Here is an 18,321-nt window from a genome sequence, read left to right as displayed (position 1 = left end):
CCCCCCCGCACATGTAGCTCACTCCCCCAGCTGCTCCGTGGCCCCAAAAAGTTTGGGAACCGCTGATCTATAGGGATTGTTCTCGTGATTTTACCAGCTGAGGCCAGTGGCCTAAGAAAAGAAGTGTAATGTGTTTCCTGCTGTTTCTCATTTCCCACTTATCTTTCCCAAGGCATTTTTATTTTCATTTCATTATTTCAATAATCCATATTTGAGTTTTAGCTGTTTGGTGAGTTTAGTAAAATGCCATCAGTGGTTTTCTCCTTGCAAACCACTTACATTCCATTTTTTTGTGTGAAAAAAATGTTTCAACAATGTAATTAGGAGGATTCTGTTAGGTGTCACACAGCTTGAAAATGAGACCTTGTAAACCTCTCCATAATCCATTTCAGGATTTTTTTTCACTAATTATTCCATGCCTGAGGTATTTCATGGTAGCTTTTTAATAGCATTCATTTTCTATATTTTCACAGTTGACCTTATCTCTATTTGAGTGTCTGAGATATATCATCTAGATACCCTATAGGTATCTGCACTCTTTCTCTCCTGTCTGATTTTCTTTCTTTGATTTTCTTTCTTTGTTGCTTACACTTTAGAGCAGATACTAGTACGATACTCTATTAAGCAACACTAGGGTGATGCTCTGTGTATATGGGTGATAATAAATTAAGCTTTGAGATATTATCTATATAGTTTTAAAGGAAATCTTTGCAGATTAAGTTTATTGATGTTGTTTCGAATGGTATACTGCTCCATAGCCCAAATGCACTTTCTGGGCAGTTTATAACATAATTATACAAACAGCAACTCCCCCCTCCCTTCCAGTGAGCTCAGTACTCATTTTACCAACCATGAAAGGATGAAGGCTAAGTCAGCACTGAACTAGCTACTGGAGCCCATCAGAATCAAACTCAGGTCAAGAGACTTCCGGCTTGACGTCGCGACGAGACAGCAGCAGGAGGACAGAGCTCTGTCCCCTGGGCTGAATTCTGACCCATTTTGGGACACCGCAAGGTGTCGGAACCACCCTGGAGGGGTGGTGAACTGGGGGAGAAAGCTTGTTGATTACGGGGGGCGGCGGCCACCCCGGTTCGATCCAGGAAACTCCCTAATCAGCCAATGGGCAGAAATAAGCAGCTTTGGCTAGCTTCCAAGTCGCTGGCAGCAGTCTGAGAGAAGCAAGGAACAGCACCTGGCATCGCTGTTTTTCCATCGGGTGAGAATTCTTTTGCAACTAATTGCCTACGTACCCCTATATATGGAAAAAAAAGAATTGCTATCTTATCTCAGCAACTCTTTAAAGCGGCAGAAAATCTGGTGAGAGGGATAGCTGAAGAAAGTAACTTTTTTTAATTACACTTTAAGAATATTTACAACCTGGCGTTATAAGCTTAAGAGACCTTCCTGCAAATTAAGTGTGGACATTGTTTTGTCTATCTAAAGTGTTTGGAATGATTCCCAGAAGAGGTGGCCTTGGACATTCTGTTGTTGCTTAAGGCTGAAAAACTGTTTATCTCCTCGTGAGCTTCTCTTTGCATTTGACCGGAATTAACCCTAAAGTGGACTTTTCAAAAACTGTTCCTTGGGTTGAATTTGGTTCAACTCTACATAGCCAAAGCAGAACTCCTGAAATGACTCTGGAAATTTGGAATATCTGTTTATAAGCATCTAGGCAGCAGAAACAGAATGGCACAACAAGGACAATTTTGGAATGAAGTAAAATTTAGGCTTCAACAAATATTAACGATCGTGACATCTCATTATGAAGAGGTAAAATTATCCAATCAACATCAGAAGGACTATAGTCCACAAGCAACTGAAAACAAGGAAGGAAATGGGAGTATCACAGATGATGTATGCCAAACCAAGCAGCAGCTTGAGAAAGTTAATCTAAGAGAAACATCAGTCTTGGACCAGAGGAGAGTACCAAGGGAAGACAAAGGGAAAAAAACAGCAAAATTAACCAAAAAAGCCTGGAAGACTCATTGAAGATAGACCAAGTACAAAAAATAGACATAAATCAGATCTACAAAATGGTTTTAGAGGACATGAAAGATGACAGCATGTTTAGAGATATAGCAGGGAATGAAAAAAGAGGAACCAGAGAGGGAATTACCTAGAAAGATGAAAAAAGGGAAAACAAGGAAGGGCCCCTTAATATTGGAAACATGTTTATATTTATCATTTGGATCTGTAAAAGGGTATATTCTATATATTAAAGGGGGGACTAAATTGAAATAAGGGAGCCCGAATCAGGGTAAAGATGTAATATGGTGACTTTTTATTTTTATTTTAGGTAAACTAAACTAGATATAAAGCTGGGTCATGGATCTGGAACCACTTTCAATAAGAATGTTATTAGAAGATCTTGAGAATTTTATATAATATGAGAGTAATATTATGATAGTAGCTATACTATATACTAAAATCTGTATATGAATGGTTTGAAAGAAGGTCGGAATTTGGGGGGGATAATCGAGAAGACACTGAGATGTAAAAAACAAATAATTGTAAGCAAGTATGTAACACGATGTCTGATAAGCACAAACAATGTAGATAGATTGGAAAATTAATAAAAAAATGTTAAAAAAAAGAATCAAACTCAGGTCATAAGCCAAGGCTTGACTGCGGCACAGCAGTTTAACCACTGTGCCCCCATATCTCTTACAGATTTCACACACACCGATGTGCTGCCCTGCATTCGTTCATCCAAGCCGTTGTCCAGATCTTCTGTAAATTTTTCACAGGGTTATCCTGAAACACAACAGGAGTACTTAATTGCAACAGAAATAATTAACAATATTTAATTATTATGTTTGATGTAGGAAGCTATTGAATCATTCAAAGAAACCCTAAAGCAGAAAGCAGATTTTGTAGATGCGTATAAAAGCCTTGGGCAAGCCTATCGGTAAGCAACTTCAACATCACATTTTTATTCCACTGATTTGCTCTCAGATATGAATTCGGGGGTGGGAACTATATGAGAAAGCACTCACAATATAAAGAAGGGCTGTTTTCACAGCTGGGCTGCTAAATGTCTCTGATGTCACCACAGTTTTTACATAAAACATTTATATTGTGAGATTGCAACTTATTTCAATAATTTAATGGGGAAAAGTATTTCTAAGGTGCTTCAGAAGTAAATATACTTCCTTTGGTTAAAATTACTTTGCAGTTTTGAAGACATGTTCCTAACATTTGTTTTGTTATTAATGTTTTAAATTCATAAGATTAGCATTGCAGTCTGATGCAGTCTAATCAGAAGTAAGCCCTGTTAAACTGAGAACTAATTACATCCATAGAACTACTTAGAAGTAACTGTGCATAGTAATGTAGTCATAATGAGTCACAAATTTATGACTGAACCTATCTGTGAAATCATAATTTTAGAGCTTGCTTTAATCAATATAAGGTTAACTAAAAACAGCTTTGCCAGATGAACATTCTATGTCATTGTTGATTTTTGCTGTACATTTATTACTTTCTGGCTTTCATTAGAGAGTTGGGTAACTTTGAAGCTGCTGCTGAAAACTTTCAGAAGGCATTAATGCTAAATCAAAATCATGTTCAGACAATACAGCTTGGGGGAATGTTGCTGTATCACCATGGAAACCTGGATGAAGCTTTGAAGAACTTTAAGGTAAGCATTTATTCAGCTGATGTACACTATGAAGGTTGCATTATATATGCTAAATAAATATGAAGAAGGCAAGCCAAGGGTCATCAAATCCAACTCTAAGCAGGACATCAGTAGATAAAACATTTCTGATAGATAGTCAACCAGTTTGTGCTTAAAAACCTCCAGTAAAAGAGAATCCAGCCCCTTCCAAGGTAGTCAGTTCCACTATCAAACAGCTTTTACTGTCAGGAAGGTCTTCCTAATGTTTGAGCATTTTGTGGGCGTGGCTTATCAGACAGCTAGAAATCCACCTAACAATAGCATCATCTAGCCCACATTTTACCAGTATGGCCAAAAAGAATATTGTTAGGGACCTTGACAAAAGCCTTGCTGAAATGAAGACAGAACGCCTCAACAGCATGCCCCATCTACAAATTTGTAACTCTCTTGGGAAAAAAAGATTTAAAAAACATTAAATAACAGTTTAGTAATCTGTTCATTATATGATGTAAAGGAGCATTGGGGTCTCGCACTTCTCTTTCCTTCAGCAGAGTGCAGGAGGTTAAGAAAGTCTTTCTTAACACAGTTTATTGTCATCTCACTGACAAACTGTGGCTTATGTTAACAATGGTTTGTTTGAAACAAGCCACTTTGAAACTCTCCTCTGCCATAACTTCTACTTAGATGTGAGTTCGTTAGGAAATCATTCTTTTTCTTTCTACAGCATGTTTGGTATGCTTTGGCATACTCTCCAGCTTCTGGCTTTGTGCTTGTATAGCAGAGCATTACCCCATTTGTGTTTTTTCTTGGAGGCAAGCCAAGACCTTAGAAGGATATTAGGTGACCTCCTTGCAGGCCTTGGGTTCCTTATGGCTAAAGTGCTATGTACGTTGAAAGCTGGAGCCTGAATGAGGTCCTGAATTCAGTTATGTGCCTGAGGTTCTCTATTTCTGGAAAGAGGAACCTGTCAGTTGCTACTAAAAAAACAATAAAGTCAGGTAGCATTACAAAGACCCACATGTTTATTTTGTTATACGCTTTTTTGACTAGAGTGCCTCCAAAGCATGCCCCATTTATATATGCTTTATATTTTATCCTCAGTAGGAAGAAGGACCAAGCCTATGCTAAGGAAATGAGTTAAAAATAACAATGTCAGTTGCAATAACAACTTTGTACAAATGTAGGCAATTCTGTGTACACATCTTGTTGCCTTGTTTCATTAGATTGGGTGAAGGTTCAGGAAAGGACAATCAAAATTACTGAACTGTTGAAACACCTTATCTGAGATTTGGGATTCCTCAGTTTAAATTAGAATACATGAGCCACTAAAATAGTTTGATATGTTTCAATCAGACAAAAGAAATTACTTCATATACTGCAGAATTAACTTTGGATTTGCTTCCATAAGATAAGGTGCAAATCATACTGACTTAAAGGAAAATCAGGTACTTTTATGATAGGATAAGGTTATTACAGTCGTGCCCCGCTTTACAATTGCCCCGCATTACAACGAAACCGCATTACGATGACATTTTTGCAATCGCTTTTGCGGTCGCAAAACAATGGTCTGAATAGGGGTTTTTCGCTTTGCGATGATCGGTTCCCTGCTTCGGGAACCGATTCTTCACAAAACGACAATTTTCCTACAGCTGATTAGCTGTTTCAAAATGGCCGCCGGGTAAATAAAATGGTTCCCCGCTGTTTTCTGGGATGGATTCCTTGCTGCACAGGCACCGAAAATGGCCGCCCTATGGAGGATCTTCGCTGGACAGTGAGTTTCCAGCCCATTGGAATGCATTGAAGGGGTTTCAGTGCGTTTCAATGGGCTTTTTATTTTCGCATTATGACGTTTTCGTTCTACAGCGATTTTGCTGGAACGAATTAATGTCGTAATGCGATGCACCACTGTAATTCTATCATGAACAGGTGAAATTTTCATTCTCAGAGACAGTAGGCTGGGGATAAATGGGGATAAGCCATTGTTTTCATGCTGTACTTTGAAGCCTTCTGTAGGTTATATTTCCCAGAGTTTGGAAATATTACTCTTCAGGAGTAAGCCTGGATGATTCTGAGATATGTATACTTTAAAAAATAAATGACAATAAATCAAGTGCTGCATTTGTTGCAAACAGGATGATGACCTGCCCTAGAAGGACCCTTCATCTGATCCAGCACATCTCTTCTTATGCTGCTAGGATTAAAACTTGTTTGCTCTGAGCAAGCCTGTATTTGCTTATAGAAGTTATAATCATGAACTATTTTGTGAAGATTAGATGTTACCTTGTAATTAAAGAGGAGGTTGCTTGGAATAGCTTTCACAGAGAAAAAGGAGCTTGAGTCACTTTCCTGAAAAACATAAGTCATGTGAAAAAGAAAATACACCCCCTTTGAATTCCATGGTTTTATGTATCAGGACATAAGAAAAATCATCTGGTCCTTAGCAGGTCTGAAAATTAGGTAAATGCAACCTCAGATGAACACCACATGACATTTTACACCATGTCATGATTTATTTTACAGAAATAAAGACAAAATGGAGATAAGCAAAATGTCCTGATAAGTAAAACCATAGAATTCAAAGAGGGTGTACTTTCTTTTTCACATGACTGTATGCAGGAATAAGAGCAAATATAAAGGTCTGTGAGTTTTATCCTTTTATCTAATACTTTAAACTATGCCTTTGATGTATTAGTTATTTCCTTTTCAATTTTCTAGAGATGTCTACAACTTGAGCCATATAATGAAGTGTGCCAATACATGAAAGGACTCAGCCATGTTGCCATGGGCCAGTTTTATGAAGGAATAAAAGCTCAGACTAAAGCTATGCTAAATGATCCTTTGCCTGGTCAGAAAGCTAGTACAGAGTATCTGAAAGTGAAATACCTCCGAGGTAAGTTGTAGTTAATAAACTATTCAGTGTCATGTATTAAACTTTGCATCCAAAGACCCTAGATATCATTGAGTCCTGCCCCTCTCAAGGAGGCACAGTGGGGAATCGAACTCCTAAACTTTGGCTCCACAGCCAGATACTTAAACCACTGAGCTATCCAGCAGTTCTTATGAAAGTTCAAAATGCTTTTCCTAAGTCAACTTACCTGGCTCAGTTACTGGTACTAAGAGTTTCAAGCTAAAGTCTGCTGATACTTTGGATGCCATATTTTAGTCTTTGGCCTTACCATCTATTGGAATGTGCCCTCTAAGAATTCACTTGAAATTAAATTTGACTGTTCAGTTGCAAAAGGTCCCTCATTCTTTGCTTAATGGTTTTAGTTGTGTAAATTCCTTATTTCACATAACTGAAGTGACAGAAATATTGGGGAAAGTCACCAGGAAGAACCTAGGGAGACAGAGACTTGCTAATTAAATATAATTAAATTATATACTTGCTGGCTGGGTGTGAAGGCAGGATTGGAAATGGCACATGAATAAGGATTTGATGTGGCCACTGCAGTGCATCTACACAAATGATATTTTATAGCAAATCACATGATTTTTTTAAAAAACTTGATAGTCCTTTAAGTTGATTTAGAGGAGAAAAGCTGCTTAGTTATTTTTTTTTCTTGGTTCACAGAATATTCTCGTTACCTGCATTCGCATCTTGATACCCCACTTACGGAATACAATATAGATACAGATCTCCCTGGAAAGTTTAAAGATCACTGGGCAAAAAATCTTCCTTTTCTTATAGAGGACTATGAAGAACAGCCAGGCCTACAACCACACATAAAGTGGGTGACCAGAACACGAGTTCTTGAACATGCTGTGTTTGGAATGTTTAAAGACATAATTGTGAGCAGTCTACATATAGCAAAGTATGCTGCTTATGTACTGCCCCATAGTGCTTAAAGCACTCTCTGGGCAGTTTACAATTTTTTTAAATTATAAAGGCTACACATTGGTTCCCCATAAGTGATATGGTCCTATATTATGCATTTATAGCAGATTGAGTCTTTTCTTTACCTAAATCTGGGAACAAGTGCTTCAAACTTTACTTTTAAACTCTGCTCCATTTTGGAAGCATTTTAAAATAAAAAACAGTGGTTATAACTATCTCTTATAATACATTTTGGTTTTTTTTATATGGATGATGATACATGACTTCAGGAATCTTAAAGGAAGAGTTTGGAAAGTTACTTTTAAGACAAATGAATATAATTGTATGCTTAAGCCATCCCTAATTTCAAAGTAACTTTCAGAGCTCCAAATAACAAGAAGCTGGTGCACAGAGGTCTTATATGGATTCACATATTATCTTCTCTGGTGCACAGAATTGATTGATTGTTAATTAATTAATTAATCAATTAAATCTACCACCCAATTAGTGGTGTACAAGCAAACAAAACCGTACCACACCCACCGACTTATTCCCATAATAACATAGGAACACTAATAAAATTAACATTGCTACTACTACTTCCACAGTCTTTCAAATATTATGCTGTGATGTAAATTTAGATTCATCATATGGCTAAAGAAAAGCAGATTCAATTATTTAATAGTGCTTACATATGCTGACAGTTGTGATTAGGTAAGCAGAAAAGAATCTGAAAATGCTGATACCCTGCCCCCTACTAATGAAAGCATCTCTGTTTTGCTTTTGAACAGATTTTATTAGACTGTTTTTATTAGCCTGTTATCAGTTATTCGCCCAGAGGGTACATAGGAGTTATCTTGGCATTCTTGCTGAAAGAAGCAGCTGAATACTTCCTTGGTTGTTTGGGGACCAGCGTTCCTTCTCCTGTCATTTTTAGGCCCCGTTGGTAAAGAAATAGCCAGTGAATGCAGTAGTAAATTTCCAAAATATAGTTACTGAGTGTGTGTATGTATAATGAGTACAGTGGTGCCTCGTTTAACGAGCGCCCCGTTTAACGATGGATCCGTATAGCGATGGCTTTTTTGCCATCGCTTTTCGGATCACATTACGATTTTGCCTATGGGGAAAAATCGCTTTGCGATTTTTCCCCATAGGCACCATTTTCCCACAGCTGAGCAGCGGGAGCCTTCGAAGGACCACTCCCACCGCTCAGCTGGGGGGGAAATGCAGGCAGTAGCCTCGGAAGGACCCTTCCGAAGGGTCCTTCCGAGGCAACCCCCAGGATTCGCCTGCGGATGCCTGAAAGGCATCCAGATCCTCCCACCCTGCCCCCGCGGCCGGGATCCCTACCCTCGCCAGGGAGGGACTGATCCAAGCGGCGGCGGCAGGATGGGAGGGGTCCGGATACCTTTCAGGCATCCAGGGCTTGGATCCGCCCCCGGCCAGCTTCCCCATCAATGGACAGACTCTCTGGAGTCCGTCCATGGATGGGGTAGCCGGCCGCGACGCGGATCACGGCCGCCCTCCTCCCAACCCCTCACCCCCTTCTCCGACACCGCTGCTGGACTTTGGAAGCCGCTTCCAAGCCCAGCGTCAGCGGCGGAGATGAGGGTGAGGGGTGTGTCGAGAAGGGCCAGGCTCGGGTATTCCCCGAGCCTTGCCCTCCTCTCAGCCCCTCACTCCCTTCTCCACCACCGATGCTGGGTCTCGGAAGGGGCTTCTGAAACCCGGCGGCGGCGGCGGAGGAGATGAGGTTGAGGGGTGTGTCGAGAAGGGAAAGGCTCGGGTATTCCCCGAGCCTTGCCCTCCTCTCAGCCCCTCACTCCCTTCTCCACCACCGATGCTGGGTCTCGGAAGGGGCTTCTGAAACCCGGCGGCGGCGGCGGAGATGAGGGTGAGGGGTGTGTCAAGACGGGAAAGGCTCGGGTATTCCCCGAGCCTTGCCCTCCTCTCAGCCCCTCACTCCCTTCTCCACCACCGATGCTGGGTCTCGGAAGGGGCTTCTGAAACCCGGCGGTGGCGGAGATGAGGGTGAGGGGTGTGTCGAGAAGGGAAAGGCTCGGGTATTCCCCGAGCCTTGCCCTCCTCTCAGTCCCTCACTCCCTTCTCCACCACCGATGCTGGGTCTCGGAAGGGGCTTCTGAAACCCAGCGGCAGCGGCGGAGATGAGGGTGAGGGGTGTGTCGAGAAGGGAAAGGCTCGGGTATTCCCCGAGCCTTGCCCTCCTCTCAGCCCCTCACTCCCTTCTCCACCACCGATGCTGGGTCTCGGAAGGGGCTTCTGAAACCCGGTGGCGGCGGCGGAGATGAGGGTGAGGGGTGTGTCGAGAAGGGAAAGGCTCGGGTATTCCCCGAGCCTTGCCCTCCTCTCAACCCCTCACTCCCTTCTCCACCACCGATGCTGGGTCTCGGAAGGGGCTTCTGAAACCCGGCGGCGGCGGCGGAGATGAGGGTGAGGGGTGTGTCGAGAAGGGAAAGGCTCGGGTATTCCCCGAGCCTTGCCCTCCTCTCAGCCCCTCACTCCCTTCTCCACCACCGATGCTGGGTCTCGGAAGGGGCTTCTGAAACCCGGCGGCGGCGGCGGAGATGAGGGTGAGGGGTGTGTCGAGAAGGGAAAGGCTCGGGTATTCCCCGAGCCTTGCCCTCCTCTCAGCCCCTCACTCCCTTCTCCACCACCGATGCTGGGTCTCGGAAGGGGCTTCTGAAACCCAGCGGCGGCGGCGGAGATGAGGGTGAGGGGTGTGTCGAGAAGGGAAAGGCTCGGGTATTCCCCGAGCCTTGCCCTCCTCTCAACCCCTCACTCCCTTCTCCACCACCGATGCTGGGTCTCGGAAGGGGCTTCTGAAACCCGGCGGCGGCGGCGGAGATGAGGGTGAGGGGTGTGTCGAGAAGGGAAAGGCTCGGGTATTCCCCGAGCCTTGCCCTCCTCTCAACCCCTCACTCCCTTCTCCACCACCGATGCTGGGTTTCGGAAGGGGCTTCTGAAACCCAGCGGCGGCGGCGGAGATGAGGGTGAGGGGTGGATCGTCCAGAGCCGGGAGGAGGGGGAAGGCTCCGCCACCGGCGCTCGGAGGCGCTGGCCGGCATTTTCCCAGCCAGCGCTTCCGAGAGGCCTCGGGGGGAACTGCCGCTCGGACGTGCTGGCCCCGCCGCCGGCAGCCACCCCGCGCCACCTACCCCAGCCGTTCTCGGACGCCTGGAAGTCCGAGAACGGCTGGGGTGGGCGGCTTCAAGCGGCAGCAGTGGCTGCAGGGTGGGGCGGTGTCCCGAAGCCTTCCAGACACCCCAGCCACCCTGCAGCCGCTGCCGCTTGAGCCCGCCGCCCAGCTGGGGGGAAAGGCCAGCCGGCTCTTGGGAAGGAGGGTGGAGGAGGTCCCCACAGTCCTCCCCAAGAGCCCGCCGCCCAGCTGATCGGCGGTTCCAAAATGGCTGCCCGTTTGGTGCCTCGCTTACCGAGGCAGCGAAAATGGCAGCCCTATGGAAGATCTTCGCTGAACGGTGAGTTTTTGCCCCCTAGGAACGAATTAAACAGGGTTTAATTCGTTCCTATGGGGTTTTTTATTCCGTTCAGCGATGTTTTCGTATAGCGACGTTAATCCTGGAACGGATTAACGTCGCTATGCGGGGCACCACTGTATATTAAATGAGTACAATGAATATATTAAAGAAGCATGAATTGTTTTTGAACCTCCTAATACAGCAATCAGTATCTTAAACCTAGTTATGTATGTACAGTGGTGCCTCAACTTATGAACGTCCCGACTTACGACCATTTTTAGTTACGACCAGCTCCGGCCGCAAAATTTTACTTTGACTTGCAGCCGGAGCTTCCAGTTACGAACACAAAAAGGCAGGAGAAAAGGCGGGATATTCAAATTGCTAACTGTTGGTGGTGAAGAGGCTGCTTCTTTGTAGCTCTTTCGCCCCAGCAGCTAGAGAGTGTGCGTTTGGAGGAGGCTTTGGACTGCTTGGTAAGGTAAGGTGTTGCTTTCTGCTTTTAAAAAACTGTTCTGGGTGGGTTTTGCAGCGTGGTTTTGGGCTAGGGGGGTTATCTTTCTGTGCTGTTTTGGATCTTGGGGGTGTTTTTTTTTTGTTTTTTTGTTTTTTCCATTTCCAATAGGTCTTGGGGGAGTTTGGTTGCTTTTTGGTCCCCCCCATTTCTGATGGGTCTTGGGGGGGTTGTTGCTCTTTGGAGGTTTTTTCCCCATTTCCGATGGGTCTTTGGGGGGGTTGTTTGTTTTTTAGTATTTTTCCCCATTTCCGATGGGTTTTGGGGGGCTTGGTTGCTTTTTGGTTCCCCCAAATTTCCAATGGGTCTTGGTGGCTTTGGTTGTTTTTTTGGAGTTTTTTTCCACCGTTTCTTATGGGTCTTGGGGGGTTTGTTTGTTTTTTGGTATTTCCCCCCCCATTTCCAATGGGTTTTGGGGGGTTTCCTTGTTTTTTGGTTTTCCCCCCATTGCCAATGGGTCTTGCAGGGTTTGATTGCTTTTTTGGTTTTTTCCCCATTTCTGATGTCTTGGGGGGTTGTTTGCTTTTGGGGCCCCCCATTTCTGATGGGTCTTGCACAATCTGCTTGCTTTTTGCTTTGTTTTTTTTGCATTTGCAATGGGTCTTGCACACGCGATTGCTTTTTGCTTTGCTTTCTTTCCATTTGCGATGGATCTTGCATGCTTGATTACTTTTTGCTTTATTTTCTTTGCATTTGCAATGAGTGTTGCACACTTGATTGCTTTTTGCTTTGCTTTCCTTCCATTTGCAATGGGTGTTGCATGCTTGATTGCTTTTTGCTTTGCTTTTTTCCATTTGCAATGGATCTTGCACACTTGATTACTTTTTGCTGTGTTTTCTTTGCATTTGCAATGGGTCTTCATTGCTTTTCTTCCCCCCCCCCCCTTCAGCCGGAAGGGATTAATCACCTTTCCAATGAGTCTTGCAGTGATTTTTTTGGTGATTTTTTTCTGTGGCTAGAACGGATTAATTGCATTTCACTGCATTCCTATGGGAAATGGTACTTCAACTTACAGTCATTTCGAGTTACAACCATCTTCCGGAACGGATTAAGTTTGTAAGTCGAGGCACCACTGTATATAAAATCTATGACTTAATAGGAGTACTGTACTATCAGTATTTAATGTCAGCTGTTTTCCATGATTTTAAGGGATGTGTTGCTTCAGAAATTTGAAAACTATAAGCCTGAAATACAAGAGATGATATGTACAGCTGATCATTTGGGTTCACTAATGCAGTATGAGACACCTGGATTTCTTCCAAATAAGAGAATACACAGAGGTATGTTGGAAAAATAGTCTGTATTTGGAAATTAAAATACAGCGTTGCTTGCTATGATTACACTTCTTATTTCTCAGTGCAGCTGTAAGCATGCCTTCTTTTGCTCTGTAAAATTGGAGTTCAGCTCATTTTACAAAAATGTAAATGTTTTGCAAGCTGTCATTTATCATATCTGTAGAAACAGAGAGGCAGCCACTTCCAGTGATATTGAATAACCAGCCTTTAGAATACTATCTGCTTTACTGCATTTCTTAAAGTACAATCCTGTGTACACTTAACTGGGGAGTAAGCATCTCTGAACAGAACAGGTCCTGTGACTGAGGACACATGCATGGGATTATACTGATAGTTTTGTTTCCTGAGGTTTTCCCCAAACGTAGACAAAAAGAATAAATATGCATGGGCTTAACTGAAGATGTGATTTGTTTGTTCAGCTATGGGGCTGGCTGCGCTAGAAGTAATGCAAGCTCTACAGCGTACATGGGTGAACTCGAAAGTACGGATGAATGGGAAAACTAGGCTGATGCAGTGGAGAGATATGTTTGACATTGCTGTGAAATGGCGAAGGTAATAAAAGTGGGAATCTATTGAAGTGTTGTGGAAATTGCATAGCTGCTAGTTCCTCTAATAAAGCCACTGCATTAGTCAGCCATAACATGAGCAGTAAGTGAGGTTTGTCTAAATAATCCAGAATCAATCCCCACTTGTGATTGGGTTGTTGACGCAAACAAAGTACGAAGAACAGAAATTATTAAGAGCAGAAACTGTGGAAAACAGATATAGTCAATACTTTACTGATGTATATAGTAAGCATCTGCAATATATAATAAGCATTAGGAAATGTAATTCTCTAAGTATAAAGACCCTCAGTATATTGAGATATAAGGAGAGGAGGCATAACATGTCAAAATACAATCTCTTAGTAGTGTCCCTGCTGCTTCTTACCATAACTCTTAACTCAGATAAAGTGACAAGTTTTTATTATCTGAAACTCATAAAGTACATTTCCACATACAGAGACCCAGTTTTTAATACCATTTGGATGTCTAAGGAGTGCACTTCACATGTTGTCTGTTGGTCTAATTTTTTTCTGTTTCCAGAACAACTCCTCAAAATTATTACCACTAGATAAAAATTAATCTCTGTCTCTTAATAATTTCTACTTGGAAGCTTTTTTTTTTACATACAAGACAACGCTCATATATTCATCATTTCTATGGTTTTGCCTCCTGACTAGAATAGAAAAGTACATTCTTAATTGCCTTAACATGCACATTCTATAGCCTGAGATTATTTGTAGTACTGCCTAACATTCAATTATGTGGCATGTTTGTGGACTTCCAATAGGCTGCTTAGGGAAACAGAATTCTAGATTAGATAGGCCTTGAACTGATGTAAGAGATGAGCTCTTATGTTTTTACTTGTGCGGCTGATTATATCTTCTACGACTCAATACCTGTGAGCACCAAAAATACACAATTGCTTTTTTTTTTCCAATGTAATTTTGTGCAGGCAGTCCCAAAAGTTAGCAGAACATTGGAGTTGAGAAACAATAATAATTTTTTCCTTTAAAAAGTATAGTTAAATTTCATTCTGTATACCCAGTGAATCTGTGGGGGATGTTGACACAGTGCCTTTTTACAGGCTAGCTGACCCAGACCAGCCAGTGCTATGGCTAGACCAAATGCCAGCTCGAAATCTTAACAGAGGCTTTAACAATCACATCAATCTAATCAGGTATGACACTGCAATAATGTCAAAGGTTGTGCCACAATCATCATAAAGAATCAGAATTCTTTATAATGATTTTTTAAATCTTTGTTTATATAAATTCTTTTTCTTTCAATGATTATTTAACATGTTTTGTCTTTTCCCCACTATGTAACAAAATAGTAGTCTTATTGAGATAGTTCTCTTCCCACTCCTTTGAAGAGCTGGAATGGTGCATCTGTGTTAGTTTAGAATCAGAGGATCAATTTCCAAATCCTGATGCGTTGCCTTCTCTTCCCAGTTGAAGTACTTGTTTTTTGCCATGCAGAAACCTGCAGCAGTTCCTGAACTATTAGCAGGTGTTTCCAGAACCTAACACATATAGTACTGTACAGAGAAGCCGCAGTTGTCTCATTCTCTGTCATGGGAAGGAGCACCTTCAAAGAGTAGTTCAATCATTGCTTTAAGTCTTTTCCTCATTACTACGAAACAGGATTGCATGCATGGAGCACTTGTAGTGGAATGAAGGCAAAGAGCATTGCAAAAAAAGCATTTCCAGTCACATGGGTTTGATATATATAAAACTATATTATACACATATATAAAACATTTCATGTATATGGCCCTGCACCCACCCGATGCTATCCTGTAGTCAGACCTGGTCCCAGAAGCAACATTCCCACACACACACACAGAGAGCATGATGTCTTATTAGTTTTAATAGGACATGTGGGACTGTTGCTTCTCGGACCTGGTCTGACTACACAACCTCTTTCTTCTTGATAATCTTGACGTGTAATACAGTATAGTTTTTTGGCAATTTACTTTGGAGATGACGAGGAGAGTTTTCTCTGCCTAGTTTTAACCAAAAGTATCAGCCTTTCCAGAGAGAAAAATGGTATCCTTACATTTCTGTTCAGTCTGGCTAATTCAGTGGTTTAGGTATCTAGCTACGGGGCCAGAGGTTGGGAGTGGAATCCCCCTCTGTGCCTCCTGTGAGCAGATCCAGCCTGTGTGGCCTTGGGCAAGCTGCACAGTCCCAGGGCACACCCCAGAAGAAGGGAAAATTAAACCACTTCTGAGTATTCTCTACCTGGATAACCCTGAAAAAGGGTTGCCATAAATCAGAATTGACTTGACTGCACATGATTATGTTATTGTATGGATTATTTGGACCTTCTTTCCTCTTTCTTTTATTTATATTTACATCCAGATCTGAGTAAAATCAATCAGAATCATTCTTTCAAGGAACCAGAAAAGGGCAATTTCTTTTCCCCACAAATCCCTTGACGCCCCTTGTTTGCTTAAGAGCGTTGGGAAGAGCCTTTGGAGTAGATATTTGGGGAGGCATAATTGGATGCTGCAGGGTCAGAAGACCAAGCAGTCGTAAGATCGAATCCACGCGACGGAGTGAGCGCCTGTCGCTTGTCCCAGCTCCCGCCAACCTAGCGGTTCGAAAGCATGCAAAATGCGAGTAGATAAATAGGTACCATCTCGGTGGGAAGGTAAACAGTGTTCCGTGTCTAAATCACACTGGCCATGTGACCACGGAAAGATTGTCTTTGGACAAATGCTGGCTCTATGGCTTGAAGAGCGGGATGAGCGCCGCCCCCCCAGAGTCGGACACGACTGGACAAAAATTGTCAAGGGGAACCTTTACCTTTACCTTTTTAATTAGATGAGAGGACTGCTACTAGAATGCTTGCAGCCTTGTTGTTAGATATGTTGTATATAACTTAGTCCCTGGAAAAGACCCTGATGCTGGGAAAGTGTGAAGGCAAGAGGAGAAGGGGATGACAGAGGATGAGATGGCTGGACAGTGTCACCGAAGCAACCAGAATGAATTTGACCCAACTCTGGGAGGCAGTGGAAGACAGGAGAGCCTGGCGTGCTCTGGTCCATGGGGTCACGAAGAGTCGGGCACAACTTAATGACTAAACAAACATATAACCTAGCACATTCTTGTTAGATATGTAATAAATTTAACTGAGGAATTCTGCAGATTAAAAAAAAAAACAAATTAAACAATTAATAAAAATTTGGGTAGATTACTTCTGTTGGTGTTATAAATTTTCTACCTTCCCACCACTTAAATAACATTCAGAAATAGAAGTAATAGGTCAAACTCATTCTCATTAGGGAAAAAAAAATGTCAATTTGTGCATCTAGGCTCTCAGCCCAAATGCTTGTGACAGGTAATGTTTTTGCAACACTCTGCTTTCATTCCTTCATAAGTATAGCTTGAAAAAACCTATTGTCAGGATAGAATGTATTTGATAGCCAGTGGTGAGATGTGATACATGTGGAAAATTATATTGGAACTGTGCTTTCTTTTCTCCTCCCTCCTACCCCCCCCCATGCTATCCTGGATTTTTTGGCAAAGTGCATGAATAAATCAGTTGCACTGTTTTTCAACTTCTTATAGATATTATTTATGTAGGTTTTGCACAACAGAGTGTGCAGGTTTTAGAACTGTGCTTTTACTGAAGGTAATCAGGCTGAACTTTATCATATGCTGCTACATTATATACTACTGTACATTTAGTTAAGGTACACATCTTTCTTCAACAACACTGGGGTTAGGGATGCCAGATCCCCGTTTAGTTCAAAATCCGTATATAAGTCTTATGGCTCCCAAAACGTCACTACAGAGCATAAACAGTTGATTAATATACACACGCACACGCACACATACACAGACGTACATCCTTCTCTGATCCACACCAACCACCTGGCATGCCCCAGCATTCTCCCCAACCACCACATAGAGCCACCATGCTAGGAGAGGGTGCCACCAGCATCAGACTGGGGTCCACCACAGTAACAAGAACAGGTGCCTCACTAAATCTGAGACCCACCTTTCTCAAGTCACTTGCTAGAAACCAACAGCAGCACAGTATTTATTGAATATTTATTTATTTAATGAAATGTTTATTTAATTGTTTATTTATTGGGGAGAAACCCCATGTATAATCAAAACTCTGCTATTCAGACCCAAGCAAGGGTTAAGTGCAAATGGAATTCAGGATGAGTTACATGTGGCTGTATCCATTTAGAACTACTATTGACAGTATGTTTTTCTGTCAACTGAACAGGAAGGGATATGATTTACCCTTCCTCACCTACAGCCTCTGCACCCTGTATAATCTGCTTCACAGGGTTGGGGGGTCTCTCTTGAGCTGAGGGGGATGCAAAGGGGAAGGAAAGCTCTTTTGCCTGGGCAGAATCCACTTGTGCAGTGTTGGATCTTGCCCCTTAGTAACGCTCTGTGATTGATAAGTAGTTTTATAACCAGGTATTTGCAGTTGTAAAGTTTGCTCTATAAAATTTTATTTTGTAGACTGTGAAACAAGAAACTACTTCAATAAATGCCTTAATGGCATATAGTTTCCCCCCTGGGTGTATGTGTATCTAACAGAAGTCTAGACATTGTTTTCCTCCTACATTTTCAAGCATTTACAGTCACATTAATAACATTTTATGGGGAAAACTAAAAATCTTGATATTTGTTTGCAAGTATTAATTATAATATCTAGGTATTATAATGAAGCTGAAATATGTTTGAATTGCATATGAGCAAGTGTAAGTCAACAGCCTTGTCTCTTCAAATGATTGACATGTACATGCACTTTCAATAAATTTTGCTTCATTAGAGGGAAAATATGAAGAACTGTGGCCAGTTAGTGTAACCAAAAATAAATGATAGCTGATACATATATGCATACTTAAATGTCTGCACTTTTATCATGGATGTATAGTGTTGCATAGTTTAACTGTTCACGCTGTTTAGAATAAAGAGATTGCAATATAAAAGCGGGACCTAAGAACAATTGCACACATTTCAATTAAGTCTCCTTTGCCTGTAAACCAGTTTCCCCAACATGATGCCC

General features: G+C 42.1%; 1 protein-coding gene across 4 annotated transcripts in view; it reads left to right on the top strand.

The window, feature by feature from the left end:
* Positions 1-18,321, top strand: part of TTC13 (tetratricopeptide repeat domain 13) — a 43,417-nt gene that overhangs the window by 14,340 nt on the left and 10,756 nt on the right. For all 4 annotated transcript variants that reach the window (XR_012085007.2, XR_013540494.1, XM_020801190.3 and 1 more), the window contains exons 9-15: positions 2,826-2,908; positions 3,499-3,640; positions 6,335-6,509; positions 7,191-7,347; positions 12,591-12,721; positions 13,156-13,288; positions 14,366-14,458. Coding sequence is in view for 2 of the 4 variants with exons in the window: in XM_020801190.3 (XP_020656849.3) it covers positions 2,826-2,908; positions 3,499-3,640; positions 6,335-6,509; positions 7,191-7,347; positions 12,591-12,721; positions 13,156-13,288; positions 14,366-14,458 (914 nt within the window). In the remaining 2 variants the exon portion in view is untranslated. The remainder of the gene's footprint in view (positions 1-2,825; positions 2,909-3,498; positions 3,641-6,334; positions 6,510-7,190; positions 7,348-12,590; positions 12,722-13,155; positions 13,289-14,365; positions 14,459-18,321) is intronic.

The sequence above is a fragment of the Pogona vitticeps genome, chromosome 1, assembly GCF_051106095.1.
Source record: "Pogona vitticeps strain Pit_001003342236 chromosome 1, PviZW2.1, whole genome shotgun sequence".
NCBI lineage: Eukaryota > Metazoa > Chordata > Lepidosauria > Squamata > Agamidae > Pogona > Pogona vitticeps.
The sequence above is the reverse complement of the archived record's forward strand: the minus strand, read 5'-3'. Positions and strand labels throughout refer to the sequence as shown.